The sequence below is a fragment of the Dipodomys spectabilis genome, unplaced genomic scaffold (assembly GCF_019054845.1).
Source record: "Dipodomys spectabilis isolate Male_0828 unplaced genomic scaffold, ASM1905484v1 ptg000783l, whole genome shotgun sequence".
In the NCBI taxonomy this organism is placed as follows: Eukaryota; Metazoa; Chordata; class Mammalia; order Rodentia; family Heteromyidae; genus Dipodomys; species Dipodomys spectabilis.
In genome coordinates, this window is record NW_024871460.1 from 15,848,888 (window position 1) to 15,866,578 (window position 17,691).

Here is a 17,691-nt window from a genome sequence, read left to right on the forward strand (position 1 = left end):
CAAAGAAATGTTGCCAAATAAAATGCTGACATCCTTTTTACTATGAAGATAAAAAAACTGTTTGAGATTAATATGCCATTTGTATGCAAAATGGGGCAGCTAAGGTTGTTGAAAACAGTTTATTTTCTTTCAATCCTGTTTACTCTATTAATACACTGAGCAAACTCTTCTTTCTAGATAGTGCCAAAGTAAACTTTTGTTGAGCTGAAGTCTGATTTTCATGGTTCTCTGAATTAATAAGGTTTGTTAAGTTCTAAATAGACACATTGCCTAGTGCAGAGTTGTCATCGGGTTCAATTATGTCCCTCCTCTGAGTCCTGAGAGATCAGTTGAAATGTATTGGTTTAGAGGCTTAATTCTTTGTGGGATGTCATTGATGTTTATTAATAATATTAATGTCTCAATCAAGTCCCAAGAGATTTACCATTTTGAGGATACTTGGTTTCTCCTGTGATGCTGCCATATGTCTTTAGAATCTGGCTAAAAGCCACAGCTTTTGTTTTTTGTTTGTTTAACTCTCTTCTTTTCTGCCTCTCTATTGGTCAGGGCATTTCAATATTTTCCTATGGGAGGCTGAAAAATGGTCTCAGAAATACCCAGTTCTAAGCTCTAGAACCTGTATATGTTATCTTATGTTTTTTTAAAAAACAGAAATTCTCTGTAGATGCAATTAATGATCTTCCTATGTTGTGCTCATCCTCAATGAATCAAAAGTGTCCTTTTTTATAAAATGATAGGGAAGATTATAAGCAGAAGGTGAGCTAGTCAGGAGTGATATAGCCATAGTCCTAGGCTGTAGAATCTAGAAAACCCAGGTAAGTATGATCCCACAGCCACTCTGGAGGGAGCTCTGACTTGCAGACATATTAATAAGCTCTCCAGACTTGTGAAAAGATTTATTTCTGCTTTAAGACATCATGTTAGTTTGTGGTTTATTATTGTAGTAGTCTGAAGAAATAGCACAGTCTTCTCTTCCTATCTTTGTATCACAGAGGATATATAAATAAACATATACATCTCAGAAAAAGTAGACAGGATTTTAGCTGTTGTGAGGTGCTCTGTTGCATCTTGCAATGGAAGATACAAATGGAAGAAAAGATACAACAAGAAAACCAGGATTCTCCAACCTAAATTCTTCAGACTGGTCAAGGTTTGTTATCTATTCCAGTTTCTCTGGCATAGTGGGATGTTAAAAGGAGGGAAGAAACTTGTTTTGTGGTTTTGGATTGCACTTTAAAATAGAGCAAAAGATATTAGAAGTTACCTAATCCTGTGCAACTAACACATTCCCAGAGGTAGAAGGCTCACCCAGTCCTAGCAGACACTAAGACATTTTAGTTACATTGATGCTTTCTCTTGCTTTGGAGGAGAGAAGAGCGTAATTGGAGAGCAAGACCCTTCTTGCTGAGTCTAATTCTGCATTCTGACATTGAGCACTTAAAAATCTCTTAGTTCTGACACAACATGAAAGAATTTGACTTGATTAATATACTCTAATACTACAAACAGAACTTGCCATGGTTTGATTTTTCAGTTTTCATTTCAATATTAAAAGATGTATGCTGATTTATTTTAAATTAAGGTGAGATCGTAGGATGGGCCCTAGAATTCTGGTTTATCTCTCACTTCTACTCTGTTTCTTTCTCCATCTCTGTCTCTCTGTCTCTGTGGCAAAAAAAATCATCATCTCTTAACTACAATTTAGGACACTAAACCAAACAGAATGAATAGGAACCCCTATGCCTAAAGCAATTCATCTGGAAGCAAAATGTAATATACAATCGATGTTAACATGTTGCCTTTTAGGATGTGACACATTTGAGTGTTCAATAAATTTCCTTTGGTGATTAAGAAAAGGAAAAGGTTGCCAAACTTCTCCAACAATCTGGAATTTTATTCCATCCATGTACATGCATAGTAACAACATTTGTTGAGAAATTATTTCTATCAGAAGTAGAACATTATCTTTGTGATCACCAGGTGCAGTATTGCTACTCTTATATTTTAAATAGATCTTATATATGAATTAAATTCATACTTGCAGCATCAAGTTTAAGGTTTCGATTTAGACTGTGCCTTTCAAAAGATAAAACTGATTAATACGACCTCATTACTTACAATACTGCTTCTAGTAATGTTGTTCATTCTTTATAAAGTATTGCGTTCGACAGCAAAGGTTTAAAAATTGAGACAGCTGCATCAGCGAAAGAAAATACAAGTACTATACAAGAAGAAAATTGCCATCTTCATTTAACATATTAACATACATGTTTTAAGATTAAGAAAATGGACAGAAACGTACGGCTACATACAAATGCAAAGCCTAGTGACTAAGAGACTGTATCTGCTAAAATATAAAGTGCAAATGGAGCCTGATTATCCAAGGATTGAAATCTTAAGGCGAACTTATAGCATGTGTATTTAGAACATCTTTGCAAGTTATATTTTAGCATTTACATAGATCTGCAACAGCATAGAAGAAAAAAATCAAGATACACAAGTGCTTTTGAAGCTATTTCTAAAATGCTCTTCTGTATTGTTTGTGACTATTTTCTTTAAAAGCTACTATACAGTGCAAACCGTATCTGCTACACAATAACTATACAATAACATTACAAATGACTTTAATATAAAGTTTTAAATAAAAAATAACATAACCACAGCTATGAATACTGCTGGTAAAATAAATTAATTTTTTTTGAAAATGGCACCAATAATACACTTTACTAATGGACTGTAATGATATTACATCTTAAGTCTTCAACTCAGCCATAATGAATTATCTCCTGATTGCCCAGTTGTAATTCAAATAGCCTTTTAATTTTTATTTTTATTTCTTGTTCTGGACTGGTTAGAACAACATACTAAACACTGGTACCAAAGGTGACTGATGTTGGCTTATTCAATCAGTTCATTTGACGTGTTCAGCTGCATGTGATGAACAATAAAACTTCTTGTGAGTTATAAAGTTTGAAAGGTTATTGAACTGGATATCACACAGGCGGCAATACTTGCCACTGGTTGGAGCCTGGGTAGAGCCATTCACTCCTTTTGCTATACTAGACAACTGTTCCTCTGCTGAGGGAATTCCTGGGGACACATTCTCATTTGGAGCTAACGGGTTCTCAGAGATCCATGAGGGAGATTTGTGACCATCTTCATGCTGAGGATTCTGGGAAATGTTCTCTTGCTGCGGGTTGACGGTGGGTCTCTCGTCTTGTTTCAGTCCACCATTGACTATTACCATGCCTCTATTTTTGGGAAGCAATGGGAGTGAATCCTTCTTGGGCACGGCACACCCATTGGAGGAGGCCTGGCCTTTCGGAGACTCGTTTTCCGCATTTGTGCTTTGCTCTAGATCAGAGTTATGGATGACAAGAGAACCAGAAATGTAATCACTTGGCTTTATGCCGTAATAGGGAGAAAGCTGGTCAGCTCCCTTCGCCTTCTTTATTGCTCCAGGGTAAAGACATTGTGGCAGAAACAAGTGCTTGTTTTCTTCTTTTGTAGCAATGAGCTGAGCAGCTTCACTGAAGACTTTCAGGCCCTGCAGAGTGGCTAAATGGGATGAAAACAAGTTTCCATTGGGAGAAGGCTGCTTGGGGTTCCCATTCTTCTCGGATTTGATGATGCTTCTCTCAAAGCTGACTTCAGGGCTGTTTCGTTCACTTTCCGGATTTGGAAACACTTTGCCGTCGAGTTGAGTCAGGTCGTTACGCTGATGTGCAGTCACTGGACAGAAATTCTGCTTGTGGGCCAAGTAATTCTCCACCTTATTGAAGCTGATCTTGCACACAGTGCACTCGTGGTAGTCCAGCAGCCTTTTGGGCGAGGCGGTGGTCCTCTCGGACTGGGATAGACACTTTTTGCTGAGATCCATGGGTACGTCCATCTCAAGGCAGGAAACACTGGAGTGAGTAGCGTCACATTTCGAAACTGGAACGCATTTGTTCATCGTCAGAGACGTCTCCAAGTGCTTGGAGACGATTCCTGGGAAGATGTCACATCGTGGGTGGTAGCAGTCTCCCAGCCCTTCGGGAGGTTCTTGAGTGGAGGTGCAGGGGTTGCTGAGATTGGCCACATCAAGAAACCGCTGCTGGGCCAGGGGAGGCCTCTGCTCCTGTTCGGGTAGGCACATCTCGTACATCTTCCTTCGCTTGCGCGTGCGCATGGTTCGCTGCATGGCAGGCACTTTGCTGGAAGCTGATCTCTTCAGGGGAGGGTCGTGGCGGGTGGCGCAATAATACTGTTTGTGGACCATGTATGTCTCGTGCCGGCTGAAGGTAATGTTACAAGCTTCACAGGTGGTCTTATTTGGGTCACTTTCTCCATCCACTAAGGGGACACTGGGATTTTTCACATCGACAGGTTTGCCATTGATTTTGTCATCATTGCTGTTGGAAGTGGAAAGCTTCTTAGCTTGGCTGGAAAAGTCTTTGTCATGGCCCTTCCCATTTGGCCCAATTAAATCTAATACCGCTGAGGAGTTGAGGCAGGGCGTTTGGAGAAGCGGGTTGTCGGGATCGGCAGAATGGGCAGCTGGATTGAGAAGGTTGATGGACGTCTGGCCAGTGTTGGGGCTCACGGCTTCAGATATCTTTTCCGAAACACTGGGGAACTCTGGAGACTTGGCCATCTGCTGCCATCGGCTGCTGCAATAATGTTTTTTGTGCACGAGATAATTATCCAAATTATTGAACGTTATGTTGCACTCGAAACAAGTAGCCCCTTTGGGCATCAAAGGGTTGTAAATGACAGGAGGGTAGTTACTACTGCCATGCCGCAGTCGTCGGTGCACCAGTTCAGACATCTTGGCTAAGATCTCGGAAGCCTGGGGTACCATCGTGATGTCTTGGGGAAAAGCAAATTGAGACAGGAAAGGACCCACAGGGAAAGAAGGCCCCATGCTAGGCTGGACTGGAGACGACGCAAGCCTGGGGCTGGAGGGCTCAGACTTTATTTTTGTGTAAGAAAAGCTCTGTTTGTTGGTGGTCGGCTGGATCTCTGGCCTCTGGTTAGTGAGGAAGAGCTGAGTCTTCTTCTCACACTTGTCCAGCTCGGTGTCAGAGCTCGCATCTTTAGTCTGCATGGCCTTTTGGCTCTGGGAGAGTTCGCTTCTGGCCAACAAGTCTGTGGCTGGCTGTAAGCTGTCTTCCGTTCCACTCGGAGAGTGCTCCATGTCACTTTCTCTGGGAAGTTTGCCGCCAGGGACATGGAGCTCCTGATGTTGCACTAACTCCCTCTGAGTTTGGAAACCAAAATGGCAGTGATTGCACCGGAAGGCAGCTTGAGTGAGATGGGAAAACAGGTGTTGGTGGAAGTTGATCACAGAATCAGCTGTGTAGCTACAGACGGTGCATTTCAGACTCGCACCGGGAGGGAGAAACTCTTCCATCTTCACTCCTGGAAAGATACAAAGTTAAATATACGTGTGGGTTTCCAAAGGAGAGGAAACTCTAATAGTCATCGAATGCTTTCACTCAACAAGAAGTGAAATCTTACAGAATCTTACATAGATTGGTAACTTTTTACTTGTGTCATCATGGTAATGGCCCTGAATACCTTCCCAAGCACCTTCCTCTGAATGATGACACACAGTTGGGGTCAGTGTCATTGACTCCATTTTATGGGTCAGGCAACAAACTCAAGGAAGCTCTGGGAACTGACTACAATAATAAAGCTACGAAGTAATAGAGCTATGCATAGACCTCGGGTTCTTTTTTCTTTTTCTTTCTTTCCTTTTTTTTGGTGCAAGTACTAGGGCTTGAACTCAGGGCTTCTGTTCTGTTCTTTAGGTTTTCAGTTCAAGGTTGGCATTCTTTTACTTGAGCCACAGACCCACTTCTACATTTTTAGGTTCTCATTAGAGATAAAGCATTTCGGAATCTAGGATTGTAGCCAAGAGCCTAGCAGGGCCTCAAATTTTCAAATCTCTAAATTTTTTTTTTACTGATAAACTTTACAGGAGGAAGAAGTAAGGATTCATTAAATGCGCTACAAAACAAAACTAAAAAAACTAAAAACAAAACTATGTGCAAATAAGAGATCATCAGCAGTACACTAGATCCGGCTTTTATTCGGAAGAACCAACTAGAAACTCATTTGCAAAGTTTGCAAATCAGAAGTATAGTCATTCATTTTGCTCAACATGTTTTATCTTTATCCAGTGCACCATTCACCTGGTAGAAACCATGATAGTCATTTGACTTCTTTTAGATCCCCCTGAAGACAGCTTATTGTGAAGAAAAGGAAGAGGATGATGGAAAGGAAAAACATTTTATAAGCTCAAAGAGTTTATATTTCATAGCATAGGAGGTCAGGAGCTAATATTTCAAAACTTAGCCTTTATTTCAGTTTTTCAATGATTAAGATGTCACCTAAGGTGTTCTACAAATTTTGTAGTATTGATAATAAAGAATTGATTCCCAAACCCTGGTTTTACCCCATCCAAAAATGTGCCTAGGAAGATTTAGAGTTGATTCATTTCAGTAATCCCATTTACTTGAATCTTAAAAATTAGTAATCAGGATGCTATGATATTACACTGACAATAATTGACATACAACTCCAAAATAAATGTCAATAGTTTCTTCCTTACTGTTAAAAGATGACTTAGTAAAACTTTAGTTTTAGCCTTATTTTTCTTAAAGAATTTAACAGCAGAGCACTAAAGATCTTTTAATAAAATAAGCCATAACAATGCACACTTTGAGGTCACTTTCTGGATGCATATTTTAAAAGTGAATTTCCTGAATGTGATTTGTCTAATTGGATTTAAAATTTTTTTAATCCAGTTCAGCAACTCCCTTTTAAATGTACCTACTGTTTATTTCCTAGAATAAAGTTAGTTTCCAATGATCATTTGACACTTATAGTAAATATTAAAATGAAAATGCAAGATAATATGGAAACTTTACTTTTAAATGATTCTACATTGCCTCAGATGAAAACGGAATGATTTGGCCAGCAATCTGAAAGATAATAGATGACAGATATAGACAAATGATAGATAGATAGATAGATAGATAGATAGATAGATAGATAGATAGATAGATAGATAGATAGATGCACACATGTTTAGTATAGAAAGAAAGGAGTCTACCGGAGCTACAGAAGATACAAAATTGACCCTTACCACTGTGTGAATTGAGGTGCATTTCTAGAGCTCGAGCATTTGAAAAGCTCTTGGTGCACTGTGGGAAGGGGCACAAGCTAGAAATCTGATGAGTGCTGTCTTCAGTTTCTTCTGACACTGGAGCAGCCTCTCTTTGCCTCCCGCTGCAGTAGTACATCAAATGGGCTTGCAGGTTCCGCTCACTTCGGTACCAGATGCCGCAGGACTTGCAAGGGAATATATCCTCTGCAGGCACAAACACAGACACATTAGCCACTGTCTTTTGGAGCCAAGCAAAGGTAAAGAATCATGCATTTTTACTTGTTTTCTGAGACTCCTCTCAGGTTCTGGATTATGCAATCAGACCATGACAAATATTGTTGTGCAGTTCAGGACTAGACTTTTAGAGAAATGATGTAATGTCTCACAAATTCTACAGAAATTCCTACTATAGGTATCCTCAATGTTGAAAGTACAAAATATCAATTTTATATATGTGGCTTAAAATGTGCATTTATAAATAGTGATGGAAAGTGGTTTACCTGATTGGTTTCAGTGTCAACATATGATGTCTACATTTATGATAGCCTTGATGAAAAATCTTGGCATCATACATTCATTTAATAAATTCATGAAAGAATACCTACTGTGTGCCAGCCTCTATGCTGGATTGAATGTAAAACAAACAGAAATAGGAAACAACTAATAAATAAAGAGCAAACGGGGCTGTTGGACCATTACATTATAGTAGATGGCTATTCAGATATAGGAAGCTAAGGATGATCTAGAGCCTAGAAAGATATGCTTACTAAGATTTTGGAGGGAAGGAAAGGGAGAGGAGGACTTAGAGAGAAGATAAAAATATGTCTGACCTCTAGTCGTATAGTTCACTTTCATCAGTGTCCAATGAGCTCCACTGGTGCACTTTTTCATTCTTTTGCCCTTGAGTTCTGTGCCCTCCCCCCACTCCCGAAGATGTATGTGTGAATACATCATACATAAAGTAAAGAAGGCCGAATCATCCAAAACTAAAAACTTCAAAAAGAAGCCTTTTGTTTCCATATCTTGGAGTTTGCTTCAGTATGTATACCACTTTATGTAACTCTGAAGAGGCATTTAGACATTGTGCTTTTGTGTTTCTCTCCTGAGATATCCTCTTCTGGTCTACTGTGTGTGAACATCTAGAATCCTGTATAATTTGTCATATCCTAGTGCAGTTTAGATCTAACTTTTGCATATCAGAGAGAACATATGCCATTTGTCTCTGTGTGACTCTGGAGTTTTAGAATAGTATCTTTAGCATCCATAGTGAAAGAAGGAAAATGCTGTTAAGATGATACTGAGCCAAGAAAACCAGGGCATATGGTCACATTAAAGGGGTAGTATTTTGTATTTCTAAAAAAGACACATAGGAGCATGGGATAAATGGCATGGGATAAAGTGCAGAAACAGCTAGACAATTGTGAACTATTCAGAGTTGGTGGTAGAATCAATGATAGTGAAAGAGATGAATCTGAAATTTATGTATATAAGTATAATATTCTATTGGAGAGGTAAGGGAATCCAGCAAAACATGCAGTTTCAAATAAAAATTATTTATTGACTACTGCGTGCTACTTAACCCCTTATTGTCAAGTTACTTAAAATTACATGATTCTGGAAACTATACAATTTCATAAAGTACCGCCTTCAACCCAATGCCTTTAGCTTAGTGATTATAGGGTAAAGCCAAACCTTTATGCGCCTATGCTAAATCATTTAAAAATAATAATTTCTTTGTTGTCACAAGCTGAATAAATGATCAAATATAATCAGATTTAATATTTTTCCATTACAGCTCTGTAGAAGTGTGAGGTTACATGAAGTTCCTTGCAATATAATCCTTTGACTCAAATTCAGGTTGAGCTTATATTGTTTCAGTTCCATATGAACAAAATCAGAGTAAGGGTCCAGCCATGGAAATAATATTTCCACTAAGGAAACCCAACAATATTAGCTCTTCAGTTCCAAAGTTCTGCATCTATTAGTTGGATGAACTGCAGTTAGAAAATGAATATTGTTGAGTATTTTATTTATTTTAATACAAAGACGTCACATCTGTCTTGATTTCCATTCTGCCTAGTCTCTGGGATGTTCAACAATATTAGTTAAGTTGTTTGAAACCAAATACTGATACATTAAACTAAAAATTTAAACCTATATACTAACTTTAGTGTCCCTTCTCCTCTACAGGAATGTCAACCTTTGTTTGCATAGAGCTCAGTGAAAGAGATCAGTCTAGAATACAGAACTCAGGACCCCTAGAACACTGATATTTTTGTCTGTTGTATAATGTCAGTTGATATGTTTAAGGAATATACATTCAATATTCTTTTGTTGTTGTTGCTGGTGGTGGTCTTGGGGCTTGAACTCAGGGCCTGGTCATTGTCCCTGACTCTTTTAGCTCAAGGCTAACCCTCTACCACTTTGGGTCAGAGCACCACTTCTGGTTTGTTGTTGGTTAATTGGAGATGAATTTCATGGACTTTCCTGCCTGGGTTGGCTTTGAACCATGATACTTAAATCTCAGCCTACTGAGTAGCTAGGATTACAGGCATGTAATAGCACCCATATCAATATTCATTTTAATAGAATAATATTTTAAAGGTAAATTGGCCAGAGAATAATTTCTTGCCTTTGTTTTTAGACTAGCTACTGTCTTGATTTATCCTGGATTTCCAGGGTTTCTTTCATCCTGGTCATCAGAATGCAAACAAAATCTCTGCTTTTGTGCTGAGACCAAGTATTCTCCCAAGTCTCATTAGAATTAACATTTGCACAGCTTCACAATAATATAAGATTACATATTCATTTTCATTTACTTAATTTAGTAAAAAATTGCTTTATATGCTTTTTTATTTTTTCAAGTTTTAAAGAATAAAAATTGTTCTACTAGTGAAATATCAGTAATAATGTCTGATTCCTCTGAGCTAAGTAGTGTTATATGTTATTCAACTAGATTCAAATATTACTTTTTTATATGTGTGACATCCAGGAATCAAATCTTATTGAATGTATGCATTTTTTCTGTATTCCAATTATGTTTTTATCAAAAGCATTCTCTCTCTCTTTCTCTTTCTTTTTCTCTCTCTCTTTCTTTCTCTCTCTGTCTCTGTCTCTCTCTTTGGTGTGTATATGCATGTGTGCTGGTCCTAGAGCTTGAACTCAGGGTCTGAGCACTGTCCCCTGAGCTTTTTTGCTCAAGAATAGCACTCTACATTGGAACCACAGCTTTTGTGGTAGTTAACTACCAACTTTTGTTGGTAGTTAATTAGTTAATTAGAAATAAATCTCACAACTTTCTTTCCCAGGACAGATACACACACACACTTAAAATAAAACTTAGATGATAAAATAACAACATTGGTGATAAAAAAAAAGTCTGTCCCCAGTTGCTTGTCTGTCAGTAGAGATTTTTTTTCTCCCACAAATACCCATCATTTCTACAAAGCTGGGCTCACAGCACTCAGTACTTACTATTGACAATAGCTGTAGGCAAAATAGAAGCCATGGCAGCTTGCTGAGGAAGCAGTTGAATCGAATCCAGCAGGCGTGCAGGGTACATCCCTTCTGTGAGAGTCATCTGACTGGCAGCTTGTAGCCTTGAGTCAAAATCCACCACAAAGGCAATTAGCTCTTCACCCTCAGAGATGGCCTTCGTAGTGGTGCACCAAAGCTGACCCCCTATTAAGAAGAAAAAAAGAGAAAGCAAAGCAAAATTGACATGGAATGCTCTGGGAGCCTGTCTGAGGCTAGACTGATGTCAACACCGCCTCCCCACATTGCTCACATGGCTTCCTACTGAGAGGAATATTTGATCAAGACCACAGTTGTTGTCCCTGACCGCCTCTGTGGAGAACTGTATTCCTGGCATTAGTGAACTGTTTAGGGACGAGAAGGAGGAGAAGACTAAGAAAAGTACAGACGTAGTCCATACAAAGTTCCTCTCAACTGTCAGTATTCCAGGATTGCCTCAATCCTTAACTCATTAACCATGCTACCAATCACACTGGAGTAACGCTTGAAACCCTCATGGTAGGGTTCCAACTACAGACGTTTACTTTAGAAAAGCCTTTGAAGTTACTTATTCTGTATTTTATGGAAGCTTCTCCCCCCTCTCTTAATCCTTTTCTTATATCAGTAGTGCATCAATACCTGATGAGCCAAACTTCAACAAAGAAAATAGAAACTCCTAAAATCTATAAAGTTAAACTGAAATTCCACAGAGTTTGATTCTCCCTGTGTCTGTCTGCTGCCATTTTTGTACTTTTTTTTCCCTTTGGCTAAGTGATCTTTACTTATATAATGTTCTTTATAATGTAGCCTTTTTATCTTCCCTTACCCTGATTGAACTTTCTGAGAACAAGATATACCAAAGATCCTTTTCAAAAAGGCTTATTTAAATAAAGATTTGTTTAAATGAAAAGAACCCTGTCTTCAAACACTTAAGATATGCTCTGGTTCTGCACTTCAAATGATCATGTGTGGAGCATTAAAAAGAAAAATTAGCTATGCAAGAACATCTTCTAATGTATTGGAATGTGATAGTGAATGCTCATTTATTTAACATGTTTAGACAGGCAAAGCACTTATATTTTGTTATCTACACTCTCAGGCTTAGATATGTATCCTATACAGTTATGTCTGAAATAATACGGCATCCTTGATCTGTTATAAAAGCTTTTTTTCCTCCATTGTGTATATATTGGAAGGTTGTATATGGACTCATTAGGTAAGAAAAAATTGTACTCATTTTGATAAGTCATATTGCTCTCTTTATCTTTCAGCATAACTGTCTTTTCAGCTGCACTTCATTTTTTCTCCCCTCAGAGATCATGGTTTTTAAACAACTTGTGGTGAAAATCTGGTGAAGGAGGTAACCACAGCTCATGATACAGCTGAGTTGAAGAGAGGAATCAGGAAGTGGTTTTAGAGAAAACTTGGGGGCTATTAATTAATTCAGGTGATTAAGTTTTAAAAGAAAGCAAACAAAACACCTCCCATAATAGTATATATGTTTAAATAATATATATTTTAAAAATGTGAGAAAGTTGCCACACATAGATACTTAAATACTGAACACCTCTGACATTTTGATACAATTTGCCTGAAGGCATACAGGTTCATGACCATGGAATAAAACAGATTTACATTGGCCTTGGTTTGCTCACTTGAAAATTATAGAAGTTGAACTATATCATTAGTGAATTGGATGAGAAACAGAGGTGTTTTCAGATGGGGGATTGCTAATGGTGCCATTCTTTGCCCGGGCTTCAACTGCTCTCCCTCTTCTGATGCACACAGAGATCCATGCTACCCATAGCTGCAGACAAGGCAATCATCCCTACCTCATCCTTCCTCTGGGATAGAGTTTATTATGGAAGTTTGTGTAATAAGGAGGGGAGGAAACACACACCAGGAACACAATTCAGATTTATTTTGTAACAAGGTCTTTCAGAATGCTTCTATTTCAATGATGAAATTCACTGTCTAGGAAAATCCACCTCTGGGCACCTCTCACAAAAGTAAGGACAGGTTTGGATTTCCTATCAAGGCAAAGAAAAGACTAGAAACAACACCTAACGACAGGTAACTATTGTCACTACTATGATACATGCAACAGAATGACAAGACACTTAGGCTCAAACTGTGAAGCAAAACAATCTAGTAAATGAATAAAACAAAATAGAATAATATTAGGTGCAAAGACAAGTAAACAAAATATTTTCCTTCATTATTAACTAACCTGGCCATTAGAATACATGTCTTTGTTTTCAGAGGTACACATATTTTATGTACTATATTTTATCATCATTATCACTTTCATCTCATTTTGTGGTTTTGTCAGAACATATCACTTTTAAAAGGCTAAGTTATGGTGAAAATGAACTGTGTAGACATGATGAGGAAGTGTCTGTCAAGTCATAGCCAAAATAAAGGTTGTTGCATTTGTTATGGGAATTGGCAAATTGTCCGTAGTATGATATTCTTTCATTAAAAAATTGCAGAATGTGAAAGCTTGAAGTATTTGTATCTGACTCATGTTAGGAAGATATTCTACATTGATTTAAATGAATGAACACATTATTGGCATGGATTGTTTTTCCCTACCAGGCTAGAAAGGAAACTGTAGGGGAAGGATGTATTAAACAACAGCCCTTCATTGTGAGAAGTATTAGTTGTGAGGGAGCAAACAGTCAGGTAGAAGAAATATGGTGGAGAGAGGGCTGGGTTATATTTCAAGAAGAGTAGGAAGACTGTAGAAAGGACATCTAGGCCCGACCTAGGTGGTGATGCCAGTAACCAGGTCGTAAGCTGGTATCTTTTTTTGTAATTAAGTTTTTTATTGGGAAAATACTGTACACAGGGGTTACAGTTACATGAGCAAGATAATGAGTACATTTCTTATCCAGTAAGCTGGTATCTTAACAATAAACATTATACAAACACCAACAGTGGACAATTGGTATTAGTTAGGAGTGCTTCCTTAGGCCCTGATTGATAAATTTCATCTCCTTTAATCCTGTCAGTTCATGTATGAGGCAGGTGGTATCTTCCTTACTTTGGTGTTGAGAAAAAATGAAGTGTGAAAAGGTTAACTAACTTTCTCAAGGCTGCACACATACTAGTAACATTATGAGTTAGACTTTGGCTTGTCCGACTACAACAGTTGTGACTAAGACAGAATACATTTGTATATTGACCCATTAGAAATGAAAATAGTTTCTAGCAATCAATATGTGTCTAAGAAAGCAGAAGAATTAGTTTATTTCTCTACTGATTTTAGCACTAGAGTACATACTGCCAACTAAAATTTATAGTTGCATGAAATGTGGTAGTGTTCATGTTGAAATAATTTGAATGCATGAACATACTAAGTCATGTTAACTGTTATTTTAGTACCTTATACCAACTGTCCTCATAATGGAAAGAAACAAAAATACTATATTTGACATTAAGATTAGAACAGTATTATTAAAAAACACAAGTATTCATGCATAATTTAGAGAAATAGCATAACTTGTGCACCATTGAGAGAATGTAAACTTGTACAATAGAGTGATTCTTCTAAATGTTAAAACTATAATTATGGGTTATTTAGCAATCCTACTTTAAGTAAATATATACCCCCAAAGACCTAAAAGCATTGAAGTGCTATTTTTATCCACAGGTTCATAACATAGCAGTACTGCTCACAATAGTTAAAACATAAAATCAGTTTATGTCAATTTACAGATGATTAAGGAAAATATGGCCTACATGTACAGTAGAATGTTATTTCACCTTACAAAAAAGGACATGCTGGCACATGCTACAGCATGGATACACTTCGGGATATTACGCTAAGTGAAATCAGTCACAAAAAGTACAAATATTATGGTGAAATGATTTGGCTATTGTGGAATACTTAATATATCCTATATGCTGGAGACAGAAGATACACTGGTGATTGTTAGGTTCGAGTGGCAGGGGTGAAGAGTTATGGTTTAGTAGGAAGGCAGTTTAAGTTTGTCAAGATAAAAATGTTCTGGATAGGTCATGGGCTATAGTTACACACCTATGTAATGCCATTTAAAATACTAGCAAATATTATGTAGTATCTATTTTAACAACATTTAAAACAGTATAAATACTAAAAAAATTTTTCACTAAAACACATCTGAAACTCTCGAGCAAATTTTACATGCTTTTAGCCACAGCTAAAAAGGATATGAATTGAATTCCAATAAGGTGCTTTCCATATGAAGTATTTTTCAAAAGCACCCAAGAAATCAAGGCTGTTTGCCTGTCTGATTTTACAAATATACTTATCTGTTTTTAGATTCAAAAATTAAATACATGAGGCATTAACTTATGAAGAAAATGAGGTTTATTTAGCACACAAGTCTGAAGGCTGAAAATCCAAATGGCAATAGCATAGGTTCCCTGGAGAGATCCCAATGACAAATAACAGAACATGTATAGAGGAGAGCTTACATCTCCAAACAGAAAGTCAGAGAGGGGTTGGGATCCACACTCTCAGAAGAATCCATTTCCCAACTGACCCAGAGACTTCCCATTAGCCTATCTCTTAAAATTACCATTACCTTAAATAAAAAATACCCCTAGGGACTGGTGGTCCTGCAGATAAACTTTGGGGTGAGGTGAGCAATTGCCATATTGTAGCATCAAGCTACTAGGTGAACAAACCACCCCTGAAAGTCACATACCCACTAAAATGAAAGTGGTCATTTGTCCATATTGTTTTCATTTAGAATACATTTTGAATACTTTTTTTGAGTGCTTTAGCTCCAGTGAGTTTGTTGATTCAAATTTCTACCTGATTCTAGTGCCAGTAGATTGTTCTTTATCAAATGAGATTTAAGCAATGAGATGACTGTAATTTATTCCTATTTTCCTGTGATACCAAGAGGCTGGAAGTTTAAGTCAGTAGTTAAAAAATCACCGTGAGGAGAACTGAGAAGGAGATATGGGAGCTGGGATTGTAATTTGCCAAGTTATGCTTTCCATAAAGCTAGTACATCAGGTATGCCATGATACCCATATATTGTTCAAGAAAAAGTTTTATGAACTGTTTCTCAAATCATGCTAGTCTCTAGCCATGATCCTCCCCGTTTCACCCTCTAAGGTAGTTATGGACATGAGCCACTGCCACCTGGCTGGACTGGCAGTCTTATCTGCACAGTAGACCCACATGGAGAGTTTTTAATCAATATCCATTTTGAGACCTTATTTCTGATAGATAAAATCAAACTCTCAGAGAGTAAAGTTTGGGCTTCCTTTGAAGCTTTTAGCAATCTTGTAGAAACTTCCCAGAATGCTCAATACACCACTAGATTTGAGAATAACTGGCAAGGGACAAACTACCTGCAGCTTGTGATGCAGCTTGCATCACTAAGTATCTCCTGAAAGTGTTCAGACGATTAAGCAGAGAAGCAGTCCATGTTTGGAACTCAGTAAATGACATTTACAAGTTCAAATAGTTGTGAATCTTTCATATTTTTCCTAATGGAATTTTAGGATTGTGGGAATGAAGGAAAGGGTAAACAAAGAATTGTGGATAAATTTATACTTCTTTCAGTTGAGTAAGCTCATTAGGAACTCAGTGAATTTGTGAATCGTGCTTGGTTTTTACAATGCTAATTTCTATATTGCTTTGAAGGTACATAATTTATTACAAATGACCGATTATCCCTCCAAATTGTGATTATAATTTATTTTCTTTTATTGTTTTTATGAAGGTGATGTACAGAGGAGTCACTGTTACATGAGTCAGGTAATGAGTATATTTCCTTATAAAGAGTCACCTCTTCCGTCATTTTCTCCCAGTTTTCTCCTCTGGATCCCCATCCCCAACAAGTTACATAGTTCAACATAGTGTCTAGTGACTATCACTGTTGCGTTTGTTCATACTTTGTCCCACAATTTCTGTGTTCCCTCCCACTCTACCCAAAACAGATAAACTTACGTACAAGATAAAAATTACATAAATCCAAAACAAGGACAAAGGAGGGGAAAAAAGAAGCAAGAAACATGGGTTGCACTGTTTCCTTCCTTTGCTATAACTAGAAAATGCCTATACCTGTAAAAATAAACATACTGGATTTTACAAAAAACACACTTGGACATAATAAATTATACAGAACTCTAGACATTCACACAGTGAGACCAAAGGAGAGGTTCACAAAAGGTTCAAATAGCTAGGGGCATATGATCATATGAAATGATGTTTATAGAAGTGAACTCCCCAAATTATTGACAGGTCATATTGTGCAAACAAGAGCAAAAATAAAACATGTCACACTTTCCCTGGATGGACATGAAATCTTTGTCAAATGATATCAGGCACTTGCACAGCTATCTGGGATCTTTTTGGCTTCCACCAATTGGGCAGGTTATTTTAGGCATCTCTTTTTCTCTGTCTCTCATGCTGTAAACATTGTCCCTGTCCTAGGTCTGCTTGCTCACATCCAAGTCTCCTCACAACAAAGGACACAAATATTGGAGGCTTAATAAAGAGTAGTAACAACTAAAACCTTGGCATTCTTTCAAAAGTATGTACTTGGTATTCTAAGGAATGTTTATGATCAAGGTTCTTGTAACACAGACACAGTTCTTAACAGACAGCTTATACATTTTCCCCATAATTGCTGTCAAAACTGCAAGGAAATGCGCTACAAGTCTTGATAATAAAGAATAAAGTCACAGTTCAAACTTGATTATATTTTGGAAATTCATGCTCCTCTTACTAGAAGCAGTGGCCTTAAATATCTCCCTATCCTGCCAAATTTTTCACTTGCACTTTTTATTATTTATGAAATCAGTGTCTGCACAATGTCATGCAGACCTCTGCTGATAAACTCTAATTAAGATTAAGACAGGCCTTTTGGAAAGGATCCCATCATTAGCAAACATGATAAACACAAAACTACTCCTTACTTGTCAACCAGGAGCAATTCAGTAACCTAACAGTATTATCTGTTGCTAGGATACAGAGCTGACAAAGCTTCAATTATATTGTTCGACCATACCTATAG

At 37.5% G+C, this 17,691-nt stretch overlaps 1 protein-coding gene across 1 annotated transcript in view; it reads right to left on the bottom strand.

The window, feature by feature from the left end:
• Nucleotides 1-1,870: 1,870 nt before the first annotated feature.
• Nucleotides 1,871-17,691, bottom strand: part of Zfpm2 (zinc finger protein, FOG family member 2) — a 419,413-nt gene continuing 403,592 nt past the window's right edge. The window contains exons 6-8 of the mRNA XM_042673220.1: nt 10,631-10,837; nt 7,136-7,360; nt 1,871-5,403 (exon numbers count right to left, since the gene is read on the bottom strand). Coding sequence (XP_042529154.1) covers nt 2,912-5,403; nt 7,136-7,360; nt 10,631-10,837 — 2,924 coding nt within the window. The 3' untranslated portion in view covers nt 1,871-2,911. The remainder of the gene's footprint in view (nt 5,404-7,135; nt 7,361-10,630; nt 10,838-17,691) is intronic.